The 19,261-nt window shown below is 35.1% G+C and overlaps 1 protein-coding gene across 1 annotated transcript in view; it reads left to right on the forward strand.

Moving 5' to 3' along the window:
• Positions 1-19,261, forward strand: part of LOC146993124 (sentrin-specific protease 6-like) — a 180,513-nt gene that overhangs the window by 134,010 nt on the left and 27,242 nt on the right. Inside the window, exons 9-10 of the mRNA XM_085807767.1 lie at positions 1,525-1,669; positions 5,712-5,780. Coding sequence (XP_085663893.1) covers positions 1,525-1,669; positions 5,712-5,780 — 214 coding nt within the window. The remainder of the gene's footprint in view (positions 1-1,524; positions 1,670-5,711; positions 5,781-19,261) is intronic.

A 19,261-nucleotide genomic window follows, 5' to 3' on the forward strand; every position in this document is an offset into this window, starting at 1 on the left:
AAGACTGGCACCTATGCATTCCTGTAGGTATATATAAGGTATCACAGGGCCATACTAACTGTTAAGCTTCACTCCAATTTCGACAGGCTCCCACCCCTTTTCCCTTACCAACAACCTCTCGAGAAGACTTTTGGCTCCCTGTATATTTTGATTCTCCCTTGCCACACAGACACTATAGACTTGTAAACACCCATGCCTGTATGGCAGTCGGCATCGCCAACCACTATAGCTTGACAACTGAATATTTAACCCTTTGCGCCGACTGTCAGGTCTACGTGCCAGCAACGAACACACTTACTTCGTCCCAGTCGTGTCAGAGCGTTTCCCCGTTCAGCCCCGACTGTCACGTATTTGTGCCAGTGTCCTGGAACGTTTTAAAAACTATAATTTCTGCCACAAGATGGCACTGCATGTCCATATGGTTTCAGATACATGTAAAATAGACCTTCTACTCGAAATGAGAGAAGCATGACTCACATACACGTGTTTTTGATTATATAAACAAAAGGGGAAATAAATGTTTCCGAATGGCGTGGTTTATGACGTCTCTAAATTCGCATGTGGTAGTTGTTTATTGTAAGTAGAGAAGTTTTATTTTCGCTAAAGCGTTGGGTATTTCGGTTTAAATTAGATCTTGTTAGACGTGAATTCTTTCTGTTTTTAATAGAAACAGACGGAATAAATATTTTTTAATTGCAGATTTGTTAGACATGAATTCTTTCTGTTTTTACCGTTGCAATCACACCAAGCTCAGCAGAATCATTAAATCCACTCAGATTAACTGAAAGACATTTTCCAAAACTTTGTTCAGAAGAGACTGATAAGAAAATGAGACGACGATGCTTCGTTTGTTCACATTCCCAGAAAAATCCTCCAAAACGGCTAATGAGTTATTACGAGTGCAAGGAATGTAACGTAGGACTGTGTAATGTATGCAATGTAACGTAGGACTGTGTGTAGATCCCTGTTTTCACATTTTTCATACAAAAAGAGAATTTTAAGTAATATATTTAGTTTTCAGATATATAATGTTAAAAGTCATAAAATGGTGAGTAATGAAAATAAAATGTGTAAAATATGCATTTAAACAAGAAATAAGGTAATTAAAGTATATATAAAAATATCTTTAAAGCATAAGCCGTTTAAATACTCTATAGAGCATTATTAAACAATGCTTTGATACTTTGGAAATTTCATGGATTTAGGCTTAATAGCAAAAAAGCCCCCGGCTCTGGAATGATGCTCGCGTAAGACACTGCCGGCCTCCGCGATAAGCGCGCGTTTGCGCTACCCAGCGCGAAGGGGTTAAGCAAAAATATTGAGTTTACTCAATAAGTAAACTCAATCAGTCAGTAAACTCAATATTATTGCTTAAATATTATTTCCTATGCAATGTAAAAATCTCCCTTTTATAGACAATATTAGATGGGTGCATCTATTAAAGTGGGCTGTCAGTTTTTTTTTTAATCCTTCGTGAAAGATGCCTGAATATTGTGTTTTTTCTTATTTATTCTGTATTTGTAGGAAATTCTCAAACACAAGGTAGAAATTCAACAAATAGTAGTACCCTTTATGAAGGGAAAGAACCTCTTGATTCAGAACCTATTCCTGAGGCCTCAGATAGCAGTACTCGTCCAGATGGAAATCATGGTGGCCAACGCCTGAAAATGTACGTGCATACTATAATTTAATGTATTAATTATACAGAAAAATGCCTAATTTAAATTCTGACAATTTTGTATAAAAAATAATATTAAAAAATAAATTATATTTTATATTAAATAGTAATTTATATAATCAAAGAATAAAAAATTCTATGCATTTTGATGTTATTTGATTTTAAAATATTGCTACCAAAATAGGTTATCATTATATTTATTACAAGATAGTTTTATTAATTATTTCATTTCATGGAAAACAAGCTATTCTGTTCTGTGTTTTTGAAGTGCTAAAAGTCTGTTATGCATGTGTAGTTTTCCCTGTTTCTTCCAATTGATGTTTGTAAAAATATAATTTGTACTGCTATTCAAACTATGTAGGGTATTCATATTTTCTCCTAAGAAATAGTTTAGGAATATTAGGTATTTATTTATTAATCCCCTAACTGTCGTGGGCGTGTATATACGCCTTGCTCAGCCGATGCATTAACTGCCCCAGACATATATATATATATACGCCCTTCCAAAATACTATCATTTGCTTTGTGTTGCTACCAATAAAATTATTCGCAAAGCTTTGGAATGCAACACCACAATGACCTTGACGGTGTATGCGAAGGGGGATACTATTTCAGGGAAGAGGGGGACGGATGCTTCTGAAATTGTGAAAGTAGTGACTGCTCAGTATTTGCTGGTGTTTCTGTTTGAGTAAAAAATTTTTTTTTACTCTGTGTCTTCCGTTTTTGTTTCCTGTTTGTATTAGGTGCCAGGAGTAAAGAAAGATAAAATGGATGTTTCAAACCCACATATCTTTTTTGAATTATTTTTTGATAACCTGCTAATGCTTCATCATGTTATTGAAACTAACCGTTTTGTAGACAAGTATATGAACGAACACCCTGCAAAAGAAAAATCAAGAACAAAATCATGGCATTCAACCAGTTCAGAAGAAATACAGTATGAAGTTTGAGATCTAGACATCCAGTTTTCAGAATGATCTAAAATCCAAACCTCAAAGCCGTCACCAACTTTTTTTTTTATTTTATGATTTACTTTTTTTTTTTTTTTATTTACGCATTCACATTTCACTCCCCCTCCCCCACATGTGGAGAGTTCCAATTCTTAATTTCACTTCGGCTCTAAACAAAATACCTCATTATTGAAGAATCGGTCATTTTAGCATAAGTTTGATGAATAATTTGGCTCTGTATTTGTGTATCTGCTTGGCATACATTTCAAACCAAAGCATTCTACATAGATACATCATTGACTCTACACCTACCAATATTTTATATCCCTGACGACAACCAGGCGAATCATTATTATGTTTTGGTTTCATCACTGCATGTTTATCAACACATAACAACTTCAGTAATGACTCGTGTAGGGATGCCTAAACAATGTTTTTATATTAGTAATTGAATAACAGAGTATGGTAGCCTTTTCTGTTGACATTACACATGGCGATGATAACAGATTTAAGTTAGATGTGCTAGGAAATGTTGACAGTAAAAATTTAACAAAAATTTATTTCCGCATGCTAAAAATAAATTTTGTCAATGATACTCTTAGGCAAAGATATTACAGTTAGTGCTATTTGAAAATAAGAATTACTGATTTGTTATTCACATAAACCCCGAACCAGCGTCACAGCTCATATGGCCGCGCCGAGGGTCTGACTTTAGGGAAGACGAAGGTGCTTGGTAGCAGAATTTAGGACTCGCAGAGACTGCATCAGGTGGTACGATTTCTACCTCCGGCCCTCAATAAGCTTTAAGTATATGTGGGAATTTATTTATTCAGGACTCGGATAAGCCTTAAGCATGTGCAAGGAATAGGCATAAGTATAATAAATAACTACACAATTCAGGCTTAAATTGTCTAAGTGCACGATAGAAACATGATAAAATTTAGCGGAAGAACTTGTCTTCAGTTGCCAATCTCATCATATATAGCCACATATGTATATGAACGATAGCTAAATTTTATGATGACAGCAGCGAATATGAAGGTTTTCGGATATCGCAAATTTTCTAATTAACGGCTTTTTTAAAAATGTGGCGAAGCGGTAATAATGAAGGTAATGACAATGCTCCTCGATCATCAATCAATTAACGGATGGCAAAATCTGTAGTATGTTTATAGATCCAGGATATACTGCTACCGATAGTGAAGAAAGTGACGAGAGGTTACTGAAAATGAAAAAATTTGGATTGACAAGTTCGTCGGAAATCTAGACACAACAATTACAGGATTTCAAAAATGGAACTTTCTAACTGAGAATTTGAGAGAAAGTATTAGCACAAAAAATGAAGCAACTTAAATAACTTGAAAGAAATGGTTAAGGATGTAAACAAATAAATATTTAGCTTTTTTTTAAAATTTGATATCCTTGTAAATCATAAATGCTTCATTATTTCATAAATCACGATTTCATATTTTTAATTTTATTATTTCTACATGCCATCTTAAAAGATTTAAACTGATGATCTAATATCCAGAAAAATCCCAAATTTGGAATCGTGGAAGTCCCGAGAAGTCCGGATCTCTGACTTTGTAGTGTATATGGTTTTTAGGTATACTGATTTCAAAAGATACAACATTGAAACCTGATAACATTTTACTGGTCTAAAAAAATTCATCTTTTTTATTATGCAAACATCATTTTTATTATACTTACATTTTTTTATTATACTTTTACTCTAAACATTAAATTTTGTGCTTTCATTTTTTCTTTTATTCTTTATGTAGCGAAAGTAAACAGATTTTAGAAAGTAAAACTTGCGCTAGCCCAAATACATTGCATAACTACGCACGCCTGTGTGAAAAACGGTGGCACTGGGGAGGCAATCTTTCACATATTCTGCGGCAGTTAAGGGGTTAATATGCAATGCTATGATTGAAAATATAACTACCACTTGCTTTTTAATAATTTCACAAATGGTAATTTATTTTGGGGTTTAATGTTCTTTCATTTATTTAGTTTGAGGTAATTTTTGATTTCGTTATTAGAGATAAACATTAATTTTTTCACAAGTATTCCTTATAGGCAGATAATCTTCATAATGATATTGCTTATTATTATTTAAAGTGGTGAATTTCCTGCAGTTGCTATTGTATAATTACTTAAAGTAATAAAACATAATAAATAAAATGTACAAATCACTCATCATGCGTGCCAATTTATAAAGATGAAAAAAGTTTGTATCTGTGCTGCTAAAATTTATATTTTCTTTATGAGTTTAAAAGAAAAACTTTTATGTTTCTTATGTTTGTTGTTTTAGAAAAATAATATCTATTTGAATAATAATATTTTTTTTTTTGGGGGGGTTAATACTTCTAACAAATACTCTTGTAAAACAGTTACTTTACAGTCCTATATTTAGACTTAATGTCTACTTCTTGTTGATTCGAGATGCAAACATATGCATTATCTTTTTCAAATATCCCCTTGAAAAGTTGTTTTTTAGTCCAAATAAAAATATTTCTGGAAAAGTTTCACTATAAACTATAAGAGAATATTCTGTCTTTTGAAAATAGAATTCTGTATTTTCTTGAAAGGAAAGGATTTACAAAAGAAAATTGCCCCACAGAATAATTGAAGTAAATTGTCTTGAATTATAGTTTTTCATAGAGAAAGTTAAGTTTTATTTATGTATTTGGTTTATCAAATTAAATTATGAAAATTTTGGTCACATACTATTATATCAATATTTTTTGAAAAATTATTCAATAATGTAATAAATTGTGTTGATTTCTATTGTCATGCTCATAGTATTTTTAATAATTGTATGTTATAATATTAGCATTTATATTAGAAATAGTTCTTATTGTTAAGTTTGTTTATATAACCTTTGTAAATACTATAGCCAAAATCAACAATAATAAATTTAAACAATTTCAGATCCTTTTGTAGTATATGAACAGCATTATTAAGCTTTATATCTTGCTGATAATACTCCTTTATATGCATAAAATTGCTTTTTGTAAAACAGTGCTGAATGCTTTTATAGTGAAAGACAGTGCTGACTATGAAAATTTAATATTTTTCAGGCCTTGTATATGCATTTTTGACTCATTAAATATACCAAATAGATGGAAAATTGCTGCTATATTGAGAGAGTAAGTTTGAGTGAAGCATAATATTATTTGTTGTTATTTAGCACATATTAATTTTATCCATTAGTATTTGCTTAAAAAAGAAAGGGAAAGTCAAGCATAAAATTGCATAAATTGTTTATTGCATAAAATACACCCAACATAATGTCACAAGCAAAATTAGAGTATGACTTTTAGTCAATCATAGATTAGCTTTTATCAAGCATTTTCTAGTGAGGACCACTTTTACAAATTAGAATTATCTGCATTTTTATCATACATTACTACCAATGTACTTGTATTTTAAAACACAGTTAAAGTCAATTTAATTTTATAGTTTTGTTAACCAATTAAATTAATACAAGAAAAGTTATATTCATTTTTTTAATAATTCTAGAACTGAACTAGGCTGTTAGAGTTTGGGTAATCTTTAGCTTATTAACTAAAAATTAAATGTTAGCACTTCCATTGGCATGGTTGAGCCTGATGATTCTTGCACAGTTATTCTGTATTTCGATGTATGCTGATATGCTTAAGTCAGAGATTGGCACATACATCAACTGATTTTAATCTTTTGCTTTTATTTCGGTTGGTGATGAAAATACTTTCTTACACGGATACATAGAAGTAAATTGAATGATAATTTTTAAAGTACCATTGTACAATTCTTACCATTCATTATATTTGGTTTTCATTGGTATTGAGCTGCAGAAATTAACTATACCTTTTTGCTTGTAATTTAGGTTTAGTGTTATCAGAGAGTTTAAAGTTTTGTTAACAAAACAATGGTCATTCAGTGACAGTTTGTCATTTTCAGATTGCAGTATAAAGGATCAAGAACCCAGGAAAATTCATTGTACACTGGTTATCAAAAATTAAGGGAAAATCACGATTATTGAAAAGTTACATGTAGAATTTAATGAAACTTACCCACAATATACAACACATAGTAAGATATCAAATAACATAAAAAGAAATTACCAGACAAAGGTGGTAGTATAGAAATTAGCACATGTATAACATGAACAAATCGAAGGTGTCAGTTTGCTATATCCTTTAATATGGAATATGATTGCCTCTAGAAACAATACAGCGATGTGTGATGCTTTCAATTATGTGGTCTATCAGTCATAGGAAGCGAGAGCCATTGCTCTTGCAAAGCAGTTGCAAGTGCAACAAGGGTTTGAGAGGATGGATTGAGAGTAGCTAGACGTCTCCCTTAAGCATCCCAAACGTGCTTGATAGGATTCAAGTCGGGGGATCAAGCTGGCCACTCCATGCGCATAATTGTTTCCTGTTGAAGATAATAATCTACGATGCGAGCCCTGTGTGGTCTTGCATTATCGTCCTGTAACAGGAAAGCATCACCTATTGCCCCAACATATGGGCACACATAAACATCAAGGATGTCATCTATAAATCTGAGCATTCACGGTTCCCTTTAGAAAGACATGGAGGTCTGTGTGTCCACCCAAAGAGATGCCACCCCAAACACAGACACTGCCCCTTCCGTATGCATCTCTTTCACGGATGTTTGATGGTTGATAGCGGGTTCTAGGTTCTCTCCATATCAAATAATGTCTACTATCGTTTTCTAGACTAAACCTGGACTCATCCGTAAAGAGAACTGCCCTCCATTGATCAGGCGTCCAGTGGACATGTTGTCATGCCCACTGAAAACGGTCCCTCCTATGGCGTGACGTGAGCGGCACACAAATGGCTGGCCGCCTCGCATACAGACTGCCTTTATGACTACGCACAGTTGACGTTGACACGAACCTTCCGGTGGCTGCAGCAAGCGAGGATCTAAGAAGAGTTGGAGTAGCCGTTCTATTCCTGCGTGCACATAATGTCAAATGTCGATCATCGGCGCTCGTCGTAGCAGTTGGCCGTCCTTGGCTGAACCTCCTAGATGCCAAATCTGTGGTTTGAAATTGCCTCCAAAGTCTATGAACCATAGAAAGACTCCCATTTAGCCATCTGGCCACTTCTGTTTGACTTTGTCCTGCCTCTAGTCTCCCAATGGCTCTCCATTACAGTTCTGCAGGCAAATGATGCCTGGAGGTCATTGTTGCGAATCGGCTATCTCATATTTCTGACGTCGCTGTCACAGTGCAATATGTGGGCTTCCTGTCAAACATGGACCTTTTATGCTCCTCGCAGATGACGTATTCAGAAAGCAGCGCCACTAATTTGCATATCGCAGTTTTACTCAGCTACTCTTACTTCGCAACATATTCAAATTTTACATGGTTTGGCTTATTTTTGAGGGAGTTATCACTATTTTTGCGATTTTTCCTTAATTTATGATAACTAGTGTAATTAGCCCTTGGAAATTAAGTTTCAAATTGTCTCAAAGATTTGAGATGCAAACATATGCCAATTTATAATTTTTTTTCCCAGTAACAGTTTAATTTTCTACTGAAAAAGGTTCTAAATTTAGAAACAGTGAAACCCAAAGAATTACTTTGTAGACAGAGTAGCTCATTTATTTTTTAGAATACATCTGAAAGGTATGCCAGTGTACTTAGGCACATGAAATTAGCAAGAATGTAATTTTCATTTAGAAGGACCACTTGTCTGCAAACGACAGTTTGAAAAATGCTGTCATGAACAAATTTCTTTGCCTTCCGGCATGGAAAAAAAAAAAAAAAAAAAAAAAACAGGACCCCTCTTAGCACTCACATTGTTAAGATGATCGTTTACAAATGTTTCCATGCTGTCAATACTTATTTTTACCTTAAGCGGTTTTTCTTATCAATCCAAATTAGTGCATCAACCTTGTCTTCTTTGGTTGAGGTTCACGAGCATGTGATTCATTTTCAACTCTCACATGTTGTTGTTTAAAAGACTTGGATCAAGCAAACTGTGTGGAGAAAGACACTGATTTGCCAACTGAGTTTTAATTTGGAATAAATTGAGACCTTTTTGTAAGTCAAAAGTGTAATAGTGACTATTTGCACAGCACTGTTCTAAATTTCTGCTCCAACATTTTGATTGCAGCTAGTGATTAATAGAAAGATAAATTAGCATTATTGTTGACAAGTTCAAACATGTATGTGTTTATCCACTGAGTCATGGTTACATTGAACTGTTTACTAGAAAGGAGTATGAAAATTCCTCTTTATGTACTTAGATGTTACTTATATTCAAATTAATTATAAATTAATATATCAAAAAGAGTAACTTTTGTGTACGTGTATTTTAGACCGAAAAAGTGAAAACAAGGAATGAAAAAATTTTAATTCTGAGCACAAAAATTCTTCTGTTAGATAAATGAGACATTTGTCTGAGTTTTCAATAACAACTTGATAGATGCTATTCAAATAATTTTCCGAACTGGTTGTTCAGCATATTTAATTTATCGAAAAAGTATTTGATGGATATATTATCTTTAGTTCTTTTATTATTTTGTTTGGTGCATATTAGTAAAATTTGCTTTAATTCCCTTTTTTCTTTTCTTTATCTCCCCTTTTTTCTGTGTAATTTCTGAAAAAATAAAAAGATATGGTAGATTAAACTGTTATGTTCCTTTTCTGTCAACTTAGTTTTATTGTGAGTACTAGACTAATTATCTCGCCATTTTTCATGTGCATACTGAAAGGCAGTGAAATCTAACTTTTGTAGAATTTATAAGCTGAAATTTAGGTAGGTTTACAGATACATTTTTAGGAGTGTATATTTTATTAATTCAGACTCTAGATTTAGAACTCAATTTTCAAGAAATAATACCTTGTTGTTTTTTTTTTAATTTTAATTGAAAGTAAGTAAAAATTTCAAGAAATTTAGCTTAATAAGTTGGTCTAATTTATGGTTTGAAACTTTAATTAGAAGATGCAGTTGTTCCATATAAAGGTTAATGAGAAAAAAGTGTCACAAAAACAGTGTTGGATACCATGTGTTGGGTGGGGTTATAATTACATATTATTCCGCAAACACAATATATCATCTTGGAGATATTTATAAGGTGGGAATAGATATACTTTTCAAACATTTTGATGACCTAATTCAAAATTTTAAATCTTTATTTAAAGAAAGATCACAAAATTCTTTTTATTAAATATTGTTACATTATTCTTTACACGTTAAGTGTTCATAGATTTGGAGTGAATAACTATGACACTTGATGAGGTATTGAAGCACAATTTATTAGCCAGTATTATTCAAGACAGCTCCAATAACATACTTACAGTCGTCGAAGAACTGCTATAAACACCCTGAAACAATCAGTGACACAGCCTTCAGGCTATAACGGTGAAGACAGCTTTACAGCAAAACACCAGGGTACAGCTCCCGACTGCTTGGTTGTTCTCAGAACTAACTGTACGTACTCTCGAAATTCTCCACGCTACAACTCGTGATGCACTAAAGTACAGCTTCTGACTGGGTGTGCTCATTCTTGGAGCTCAGCACACTTTCAGATAAAACTCGATGATGCACTGACTCATGATACACTAAAGCGTTGTTTCCCAGTTCCATGTGTCAACTAGCTCCGCTGTGCCTGCAGTTCAAATTTTTCAACTTGCTGCCCTATGGGAAAAAACTGGTTTTGGAGATGGGTCGACTACGTTAGTTGTGTTCATTAGCTCAGATAAACCCAAGTGGAAACGGCCTTTAAGGGGGCGTACCTCCCTTAAAAGGCTAAAACGTCGAGTAAATTGGACCATTTCAAACTACTGTATCTCATAATATATAAACAGGAAACAAATAAATTTTTTACAAAAGACCCTTAAACTACTACTCTGTCTGAAAATGTGACTAAGCTTATTAAAAAAAAAAAAAAAAAAAAAAAAAAAAAAAAAAAAAAAAAAAAAATTAATGCTGAACACTATATGGCACTTTATGTAATTTGGAAATGTAATACAGTCAAAAGTCGTTAATTCGGACACCCATAATCCGGAATGATCTATAATCCGGACCTCAAAGCTACAAACTTTCTGCGCCTGCGTCGCATTGACGCACGCGCATAGGCGTCTACGTGTGCGCGTAAGACCTTTACGATTGCGAATATGCGCGTGCGTGTTTAATGTATAACGGACGGTATAAGCTAAGCTAAAATTATCTAATTCAGTTAATGTTTCAAATAGTGTTGTTCCTTAATCTTCGAATTGGATCCGGCTTATTATTTTTTGCAGACTGTTAGAGCAATTTTATAAAAGTAAGCTTGAACTTTCGATTATATCAAATAGAATTTCCGATATATATTTGCTAATATGTAAAGGATCTAAAGCGAAAGTATGTTTTGAAATCTGAAATCTGTTTATCAATTTCACGCTGCTCGGCGGGGAGAACGCCGCGCAATGAATTGGAAGTTGATCTGTCAGCACTATCCTTATCTTCAAGGCAGATGTTTTTATTTTATTTGGCTTATAATTCCTTACTAAATGTAGTATTTCATCTCCATGTACTCTGTCTTTGATATGATTTAAGACAAGTTCCTCGTCATTATAATTCGCTTCCGATAGTCAAGAAAGTGACAGAGGTTATTGAAAACGAAAAAATCTTGATTGTGAAATTAATCGGTATTTTCGACACAGCAATTATAGGACTTGAACAGCGGAACTTTGTAACTAAACAAGAAATTATGTCTGTTTAATAGAATTAAAGAGAAAGTATTATCACATGAAACAAAACAACTTACATTGAAAGAAATGTTTAATAAAGTAAACAAATATTAAGCTTTTTCTTTTTGTAAATTTTGATACCCTTTAGATCATAATTGTTCCTTATTTCATAATTACAGTTTCATATTTTTAATTTTGTAATTTCTGCATGCCATCTTACCAGATTTAAAATGATGATCTATAATCCGGTATCGCCGAATTAACGACGAGTCCGGATTAACGACTTTTGACTGTATCAGCTTGCGCGCAAGATTACTCTTAAATTATATGCTTTTTCAAAATATTTTCACCTGTAATATATTTATTATAGTCTTATTATAATTTTGAACTTTTAAAATTTTAAATATATATAAATTTTATCTTTTTTAAAAACAGTGGTTTTATGTTACTGAAAATAGCATACTTTTTATTACTTTGAGAACCCAGAAAAATAACAAAATATAAATGGAAATTGCAAATTTTAGATTCAGGTTGTAGCAAATTACATATTGTATCTGTGATACAACTTTCATTAGAATATATTGAATCTTTCAGTTGTTATGATGCACGCAATAATGAAAAATCATGTTTTGAGAAAAATGACTTTAAAGTTTCTTTCACCACATATTACCTAATAACCATTATTATTGCACCTTAATTTTATATAAAATGAAAAACTTATATCGTTTTCTATACTTATTTTGTATTTGATAGAAATTTCAACTGTTTACACAACATTCACACTAACACGACAATTCATGTCGTGATGTGAAATTACACCGAATAGCAAAAATGCACAAAATATATCAATACAGATTCATCGCATAATAATTATACACACACTATTAGCATTAAAATGCTCCTGAAAGGTATGATACTCTTTCAGCTTTATGAGTCTTTTTAATTTCATGCAGTTTTGCATGACGCTTGGTGCGATGAGCATCAATCGTACGAGCTATTACTCATTTTTTCGAAGAAGTTACACGTTTATAGTCACTCCTGAATTGTGCAGTAACGCAATTAATTCCAGGGTATTCAGGTATCTCAGAGTACATAATCTACCCTTTCTACCATCATTAAAAAGAGTAACTGCTTCATGAACTGCTATTTCTGAGATGATTCTGCCACTACCAGATGTCTTTGGACATATTTGCCAAATCAAGGAGTTCAGTGACTCATTTGGATTTTGAGTATGAGCTCCAAGACAGCGTTTTAGGAGGTCTGGATGTGACAGTGAGTTGAAAACTGGTTTGATCACATCCATGACTGCCAGTGGTAAGGTTTCTTGATGAAAATCATTCACAACCCCTTTTGCCGAAGCAGTTTGGTACTTGCACCATGAGGACTCACCAGTTGGACAAAAAGTATGTAATGGGTCACTGTCTGTAGATCGAGTATGAAAATGCAAAGCCCAGATAGCATTTCGCATATCTTTTTGTGAATCTGCATGTTGGCGAATTGCATTTCCATAATACAATGACAGTCGGCTGATTGCACTATCTGTAAGTCGACCTTTTCCAGATAGATTTTTGCCATCTGAAAGCTTTCGTCCCTTATAATCAGCTTTAAGTTTACGTAAGCGAGTGCCCATCCCCTTCTGGATGTACCCTACACACTCTAGTTTTGACACAGTCACACCTTCATATGGTTTGCTTTCTGTTATGGAAAGAAATGTTTTTGAATCACCATCACCAATATAATTGATGTATCTCACACCCCTTGCGCTTTGAGACCTCTGAAAAATTTTAACCATTCGTCAGCTTCCATTTTGGCAGATGAACCAAAATGATTTCTCCTGCAAGTGCGAGAATGGGTTTTCTGCCACTCATCAAAGGTTTCACCAGATCGAGGACCCTTCCACAATTCACATCCTTTACATGCTACAGATAAAACCTCTACGTCAATAACTTTTCCACTCTCAGCACCAATAACCGTACATACACCAATCTGAGATGTATGGCCTCTTGTTTTCCAGGTGCCATCACCACTTACACTTATGTCTGTAGAATTTCTGAGTGATACTTCTTCTTCTGCTGCATTTTTCATGCTTTCAATTGCAGTCATTTTTGTTGCGTTATTGATTAACTTATAGATTCTGTCATAAGTTTTTTGCATCACAGGAGGATCTAAATCCATTATTCCACAAAATGTTTTCAATGGTTCAAGACCTTGACCAATACAACGCATTGCATAAATAATACGACGATTAATTTCTGCAATGTTCCTTTTCTCCCCAGCAAGTTTAGTGTTGCTTGTCATCACAACATTTTTGGATCCTTGACATGTCAAGATCATTCTGGAACACAGACCTGCAGATCTTTTTGCAGTAAATTTTAATTTACCATGGCATACCTTACACAGAGTGTTTTCTTCCAAAAAAGAACACAGAATATTTTTATCAACAATCATGTTGCCATCAAATTGATTGCTCTCAAAATCAATGTCTGTTACATTTAACTTTTTACAAGAAGCACTTATATTTAGTTCATCTAAATTTCCAGGGAAACTATGTGCAGCTGTAGTTTCACAAATAACAGCTTGGTTTGGGGAAGAAATAGAAAATCCATTATTTATTTCATTTGAAACTGTCGGTTTACCAGTTCTCGTGAACTAGTTTCCATGAAATCGGCGCATTTTTTTAATGCTTTCCAGAAGCACCTTTATAAGCATTATCAGCCATTTTACGGAGCAGTGCACAGTAAGATAATAAAATGCTTTAAAAACTTACAATTATATTTAAATTCACCCACAAACTGTTCTAAAATCACAACTGAATGATCGGAGTGACGGAAATAACAAGTGGAGTGATATGAAACGCTACTAAAATATAATGAAATGAAAGGAAAAAAGAGAAATAAAAATAAAACGCAAGAACGGTTAAGAATGTAAACAAACTACCGAAGAGTTGAGAAATAACATTGCTACTCCATAAATAGATCATTAAAAAATAAATCATTAGGCTTGCCACATAACACTTCGAGTAGAAACTGCTGACGCTTTTCGCTTGGACCTTTAAACTTTGTTTACATTAGTTCAGCTGATACATTTTCCTTCATAGCTCATGAAATTGTACAATTTTTGCTTGGGGTTTTTTTTTTAAACTGCGCAGAAAGAATCGGGTTTGTAACATATATTTTTTTTCAAAAAATCAAAAATTTTCTTGGTTTAAAGGAATTATGACCCCTTAAGAGACTCTCGTTGCATTTGATGACCAACTCGGCACTAGATTACAAAACACTTGCTCACTGACTTTTAACTGACTTGAGTAGGCACTCACTGACTGAATGGCAATTGACTCTCCACAAACCAGTAGGGTTTATATAGCTTTTGGCTTGCATTCGAGAACATTCTGGGCTTTCTCCATCCGTCTATGGCATATCGCCAAATGGACAATTTCTCACCATTTCCTGGCAACCCCAAACCTGCTCTGTGGCTATCTTATCATGGCTGGGCATTTCATAACACTGCCCCCTCCCAAGTACTGCATGTCTTGGGCAGTACAATCATTGGTCAGAAGCCAGATTCGATACAACCAAAACGTAATAAACAAACAAATATTTACACAATTTACAAGTAACTACGTACAAACATTACATAGAAATTAGGTAAGAAAATTAATGCATAAGAATTATGGGTACTCCTAAGAATGAGAAGCACTAGGTACTGTGGCCATAGTATGGGGCTAATCTGTCATATTGAATACCTTAGGTTTGGAATTGACAGATTTACAGATCCGTATCACAACATCGTTCAGCCTGTTGAGGACTGTATAGGGACTCTCCCAGTGCGACTCCAGTTTTGGAGAAACACCCTTACGGCAACTCAGATTCCAAAGCCACACATTGTCGTTTTCCTGGAATTGATATTCAGTGGCTCTTGCATCGTATCTCTTCTTCATCTTGTCCATCGAGATGTTGATCTGCTCTCGAGCAAACCTGTGTACTGTTTCCAACTGGGCCTGGAGGTCCTGCACATACTCCTCAGACGAGGAATGTACATCCGGGGGGTGGCTGAAGAGTAGGTCACTTGGCAGATGGAGATCACGACCGAGGAGCATCTGTGATGGAGAATAGCCGGTGCTTTCGTGGACAGCGCTACAGTAAGCAAGCAGGAACAGGGGCAGATTGCGATCCCAGTCATCTTGGTTCTTGGAAACCACGAGCGAGAAGTGGTTTAGGATTGTATGGTTAAACCTCTCCACCATGCCATCGGACTGCAGATGTAACAGGGTCGTCTGCATTTTCTTGATTTCCAATAAGTTGCAGAGTCCCTCGAATACAGACGACATAAAGTTCTTGCCTTGGTCGGAATGAATGTGGAGTGGGGGGTCCCAAATCTGGACACCCATTTCTGTAAAACTTTAGCTGTCATGACATCCTCTTGGTCTGAAACTGGTTAAGCTCCAGATCACTTCGTAGAGTTTGACAATGAGGATGCATATATTGTCATCCATGGAAAAGGTCCAAGCATGTCGAGAGCAATTCACTCGAAAGGCACTCCTACATTGTAGCACTGCAGCCTTCCTCGGCTACATCCCTTCGGCCCTTTCTTGGCTGCACAAGCACCACAAGATCGGCACCACTTCTCAACATCAATTCTTGCTGAACTCCAGAAGACAAACTCTTGAACCTTGTTTAGTGTCTTCATATAGCCAAAATGCCCTTCTGTTGAGTTGCTGTGTATTTCCTTCAGAACATCAGATATTCAGTTTTGAGGAAGCAGCAGCTGCCATCTTTTTATTAGTTCCATCGTTTCTTTCCCATAGTCATTATAAGACTCCATTTTGGAAGTGGAGTGAATCCCAGGGAGCCCAGTGCCTTTTAGTTGTTGGACTGAAGATGGAAATGTCCTGCCACTTGGGTTTTGTACTGGATGATTCCTTCAGTTCTGTTATTCGCTTAATGTCAAAATCCACTAATTGGTCTTCTCTAAATTTTTCATCACTCCAAGAATCTGGATCAGCGGATGCTGAAAATGTTATTTGATGGATTTACCAACCCATACTTACCCTTGGCTCTTGAACAATGTCTGCAGGACAAGGCTTCCTGGATAAAGCATCCGCATTTCTATGGGAGGAGCCTTTATGGTGTTTTATCTCAAAGTCATATTCCTGGAGTCTGAATCCATCTGGCCATTTGTCCTTCAGGATTTTTTTAATTCAATAGCCAGGTTAGGGAAGCATGATCGATTCGTAATAAGAATTTTCTGCCATAGAGATAATGATGGAAATGTTCTATGGCCATTACGATAGCCAGCAGTTCATTACAGGTGATGGAGTAATTCCTTTCCACTTACTCCAATAGGTTGTTACTCCCTCTGTTGTTATTTGTTATTTCCACAAAAAGTCCGTTCTGAGTATTAATCCATCAGCGATGTTGGCGACAAAAGCCAAGTGCTGGTAGGTCTCATTTCCAAAGGCATTGGTGATGTTAATTTTACCTTCAACTGGAATCTTATCACCTGTCACTGTTTGTAAGTTCACACAAGGTGGAGTCCAGCACAACTTTTTGTTTAATTCCTAAGCTACATCTGTTCACACGATTGTTACATTTGTTCCCGTATCTATGATCATATTACAAGCATACTTATTCACGTATCCTTTGACGAAGTCTTATCTCTGCCACTCATTGAAGAGATTTGAAGAACTTTCAGAGGGGCTGCATCTCTGCCTGGCAACCTCCGCCCCATGAGATTGCCACATTTTAGTTTCTTTGGTTTTGTTTTGTGGGAGCTTCCTCCCAGTCTTGATTCACGTGACAGTTCCTGCTGAGATGCCCTTCCAATCTGCAGTTCCAGTACTTGATGATTTTCTTTTCAGTATTGCTTTCATTCGGCCTTTTTAACACCTCCCAAAATCTCTTATTTCTTCTCTCAGTTTTGCGACATCAAAATTTCGATCTTCTATTTGAGCCACTTTAATAGGATGGCAATCTCTTCGACTCGCTTGTTGAGCTGACTCGAACTTCATGGTGTAGACCAAGGCAGATTTTAGGGCTTTCAGATCTGCCAATCTGAGAGCCTTCTGAATTTCTGCATCCTTGACTGCATCAATGAAATGCATCAGGGCCAGATTTTGGCAGACATCAGGTGGACAGTGGATATGCTTGATGCGCCAAACTCTCAAGTCAGTCGCCAGTTCTTGAAGGCTTTCCATCATTTTCTCCTGGCAAGTTTTAAACTGCAGACAGCTACAGTCCTTTTCACACATTTTCCCGAATCTCAGTTCCAGCACATTTGAGAGGGTATTGAAGTTTGAAATGTGGTCTTCGGAGAGGACTCATAAGATGTCTGCAGCATCTGCTCAGAGTGATGCAGCCAACTGTGAAGCCTTCATGTGGGAGTCCCACTTGTTAGTTTTGACCATGATCGAAAACTGGGTCTTATGATTTTCCATCGTATGTGCTTGGTTTGATCACCATATGAGAAGAAATTGGGGGAAACTTCAAATCTTCAGTTTCATTCTTGGGCTCAGTCTGGTTTTCTTTCGAAATATCGACTTCTTTCCAGAATTTTCTCAATTTTTCTTCAAATTGTCTTCCATAGCTGCTATTTTTGCTCCAGTATCCTTTCTAAGCTCCATGAGCACGCTTTTAATCTTATTTTGCTCCACTTCCATCTGTTTTTCTTCTCCTGCTTTCATCTCTTTTATCTGGGCTTTCATCTCTTCATATCCAGCTTTCATGTCATTATATCTGGCTTTCCTCTTGAAATGCAGCAAAGGCAATCACAAGCTTTCTTAATTGTTCTTCCATCACCCTTGTTACTGGCATTCATCCTCAAATCCCACTCCTAACACCAGTTGTTACGTTTTTCTTTACACGTTAAGGGTTCGCAGATTTGGAGTGAATAACAATGACACTTGATGAAGTATCGAAACACAATTTATTACCCAGTATTATTCAAGACAGCTTCAATAACACGTTTACAGTCATCAAAGAACTGCTATAAACATCCTGAAACAATCGGCGACAGGCTATAATGGTCAAGATAGCTTCATGGCAAAGCACCAGAGTACAGCTCCCGACTCTGCTCTGCACTCACTGACTGAATGACAACTGCCTCTCCATGTACCAGCAGGATTTATATAGCTTTTAGCTTGTGTTTGAGAACATTCTGGGCCAAACCAGTAAGAATTCGTTCCAGCAGGTTCTTCATCCATCTATGGCATATCAACAGTTTTGTCGCCAAATGTGGCGACCTTGCCTTTCCTTGCCATTTTCTGGCAACCCTAAATCTGCTTTACTGGGAAGCTATCTTACCACGGGTGGAAATTTCGAAACAGTATTAAATTCATTGCAAAATAATTTCATTAATTTATAAAAATTGTTTTAATATCCTTCAAATTGGTTAACAAATTCATTAGTCATTTATTTACCAACTTTCAGCATTTGCTCAGGATTTCTAAAATTAATGCAAATTTTATTAATATAAGAATATAGAATTATATGTTGCATTTCTATTAACATAATATTTTGTAAAATGTATGAAATTTTAATATTTTTCATAGCTTTTCTAACTTACAAGTAAAGTTAGCCAAAAAAATCGTGTCTTATCTCAGCTTTTTGCAGTGGAATTTTGCTGCACTGCTTTAGATAATCCATCTAATATATTATGGAGTAACACTTACTGAAAACTCTATGATTGAAACGATGCAGTTTCATTCTGAAATACATGAATCAAAACCTAGTTATTTTTAATACTATGAGTTGATTTCAGCTCTTGTATTTCCCTGTTGTAGGTGTCGGACAGTTGAGAGGGCATTAAAAAGTAAAAGAAATGGATGGGGGTCTTTGCTTGCTCTGTTGTAAGAAAAGGGTTTTTTTTTTTTTTTTTTTTTTTTTTTTTTTTTTTAGCCTTAATGTAACTATTGTATATTTTGTTCTGTATATGGTTAAAGCTGTA

The sequence above is a fragment of the Stegodyphus dumicola genome, chromosome X1 (genome assembly GCF_044657685.1).
Source record: "Stegodyphus dumicola isolate Sdum_Otavi_A_Nest chromosome X1, ASM4465768v1".
NCBI classification, from domain to species: Eukaryota; Metazoa; Arthropoda; class Arachnida; order Araneae; family Eresidae; genus Stegodyphus; species Stegodyphus dumicola.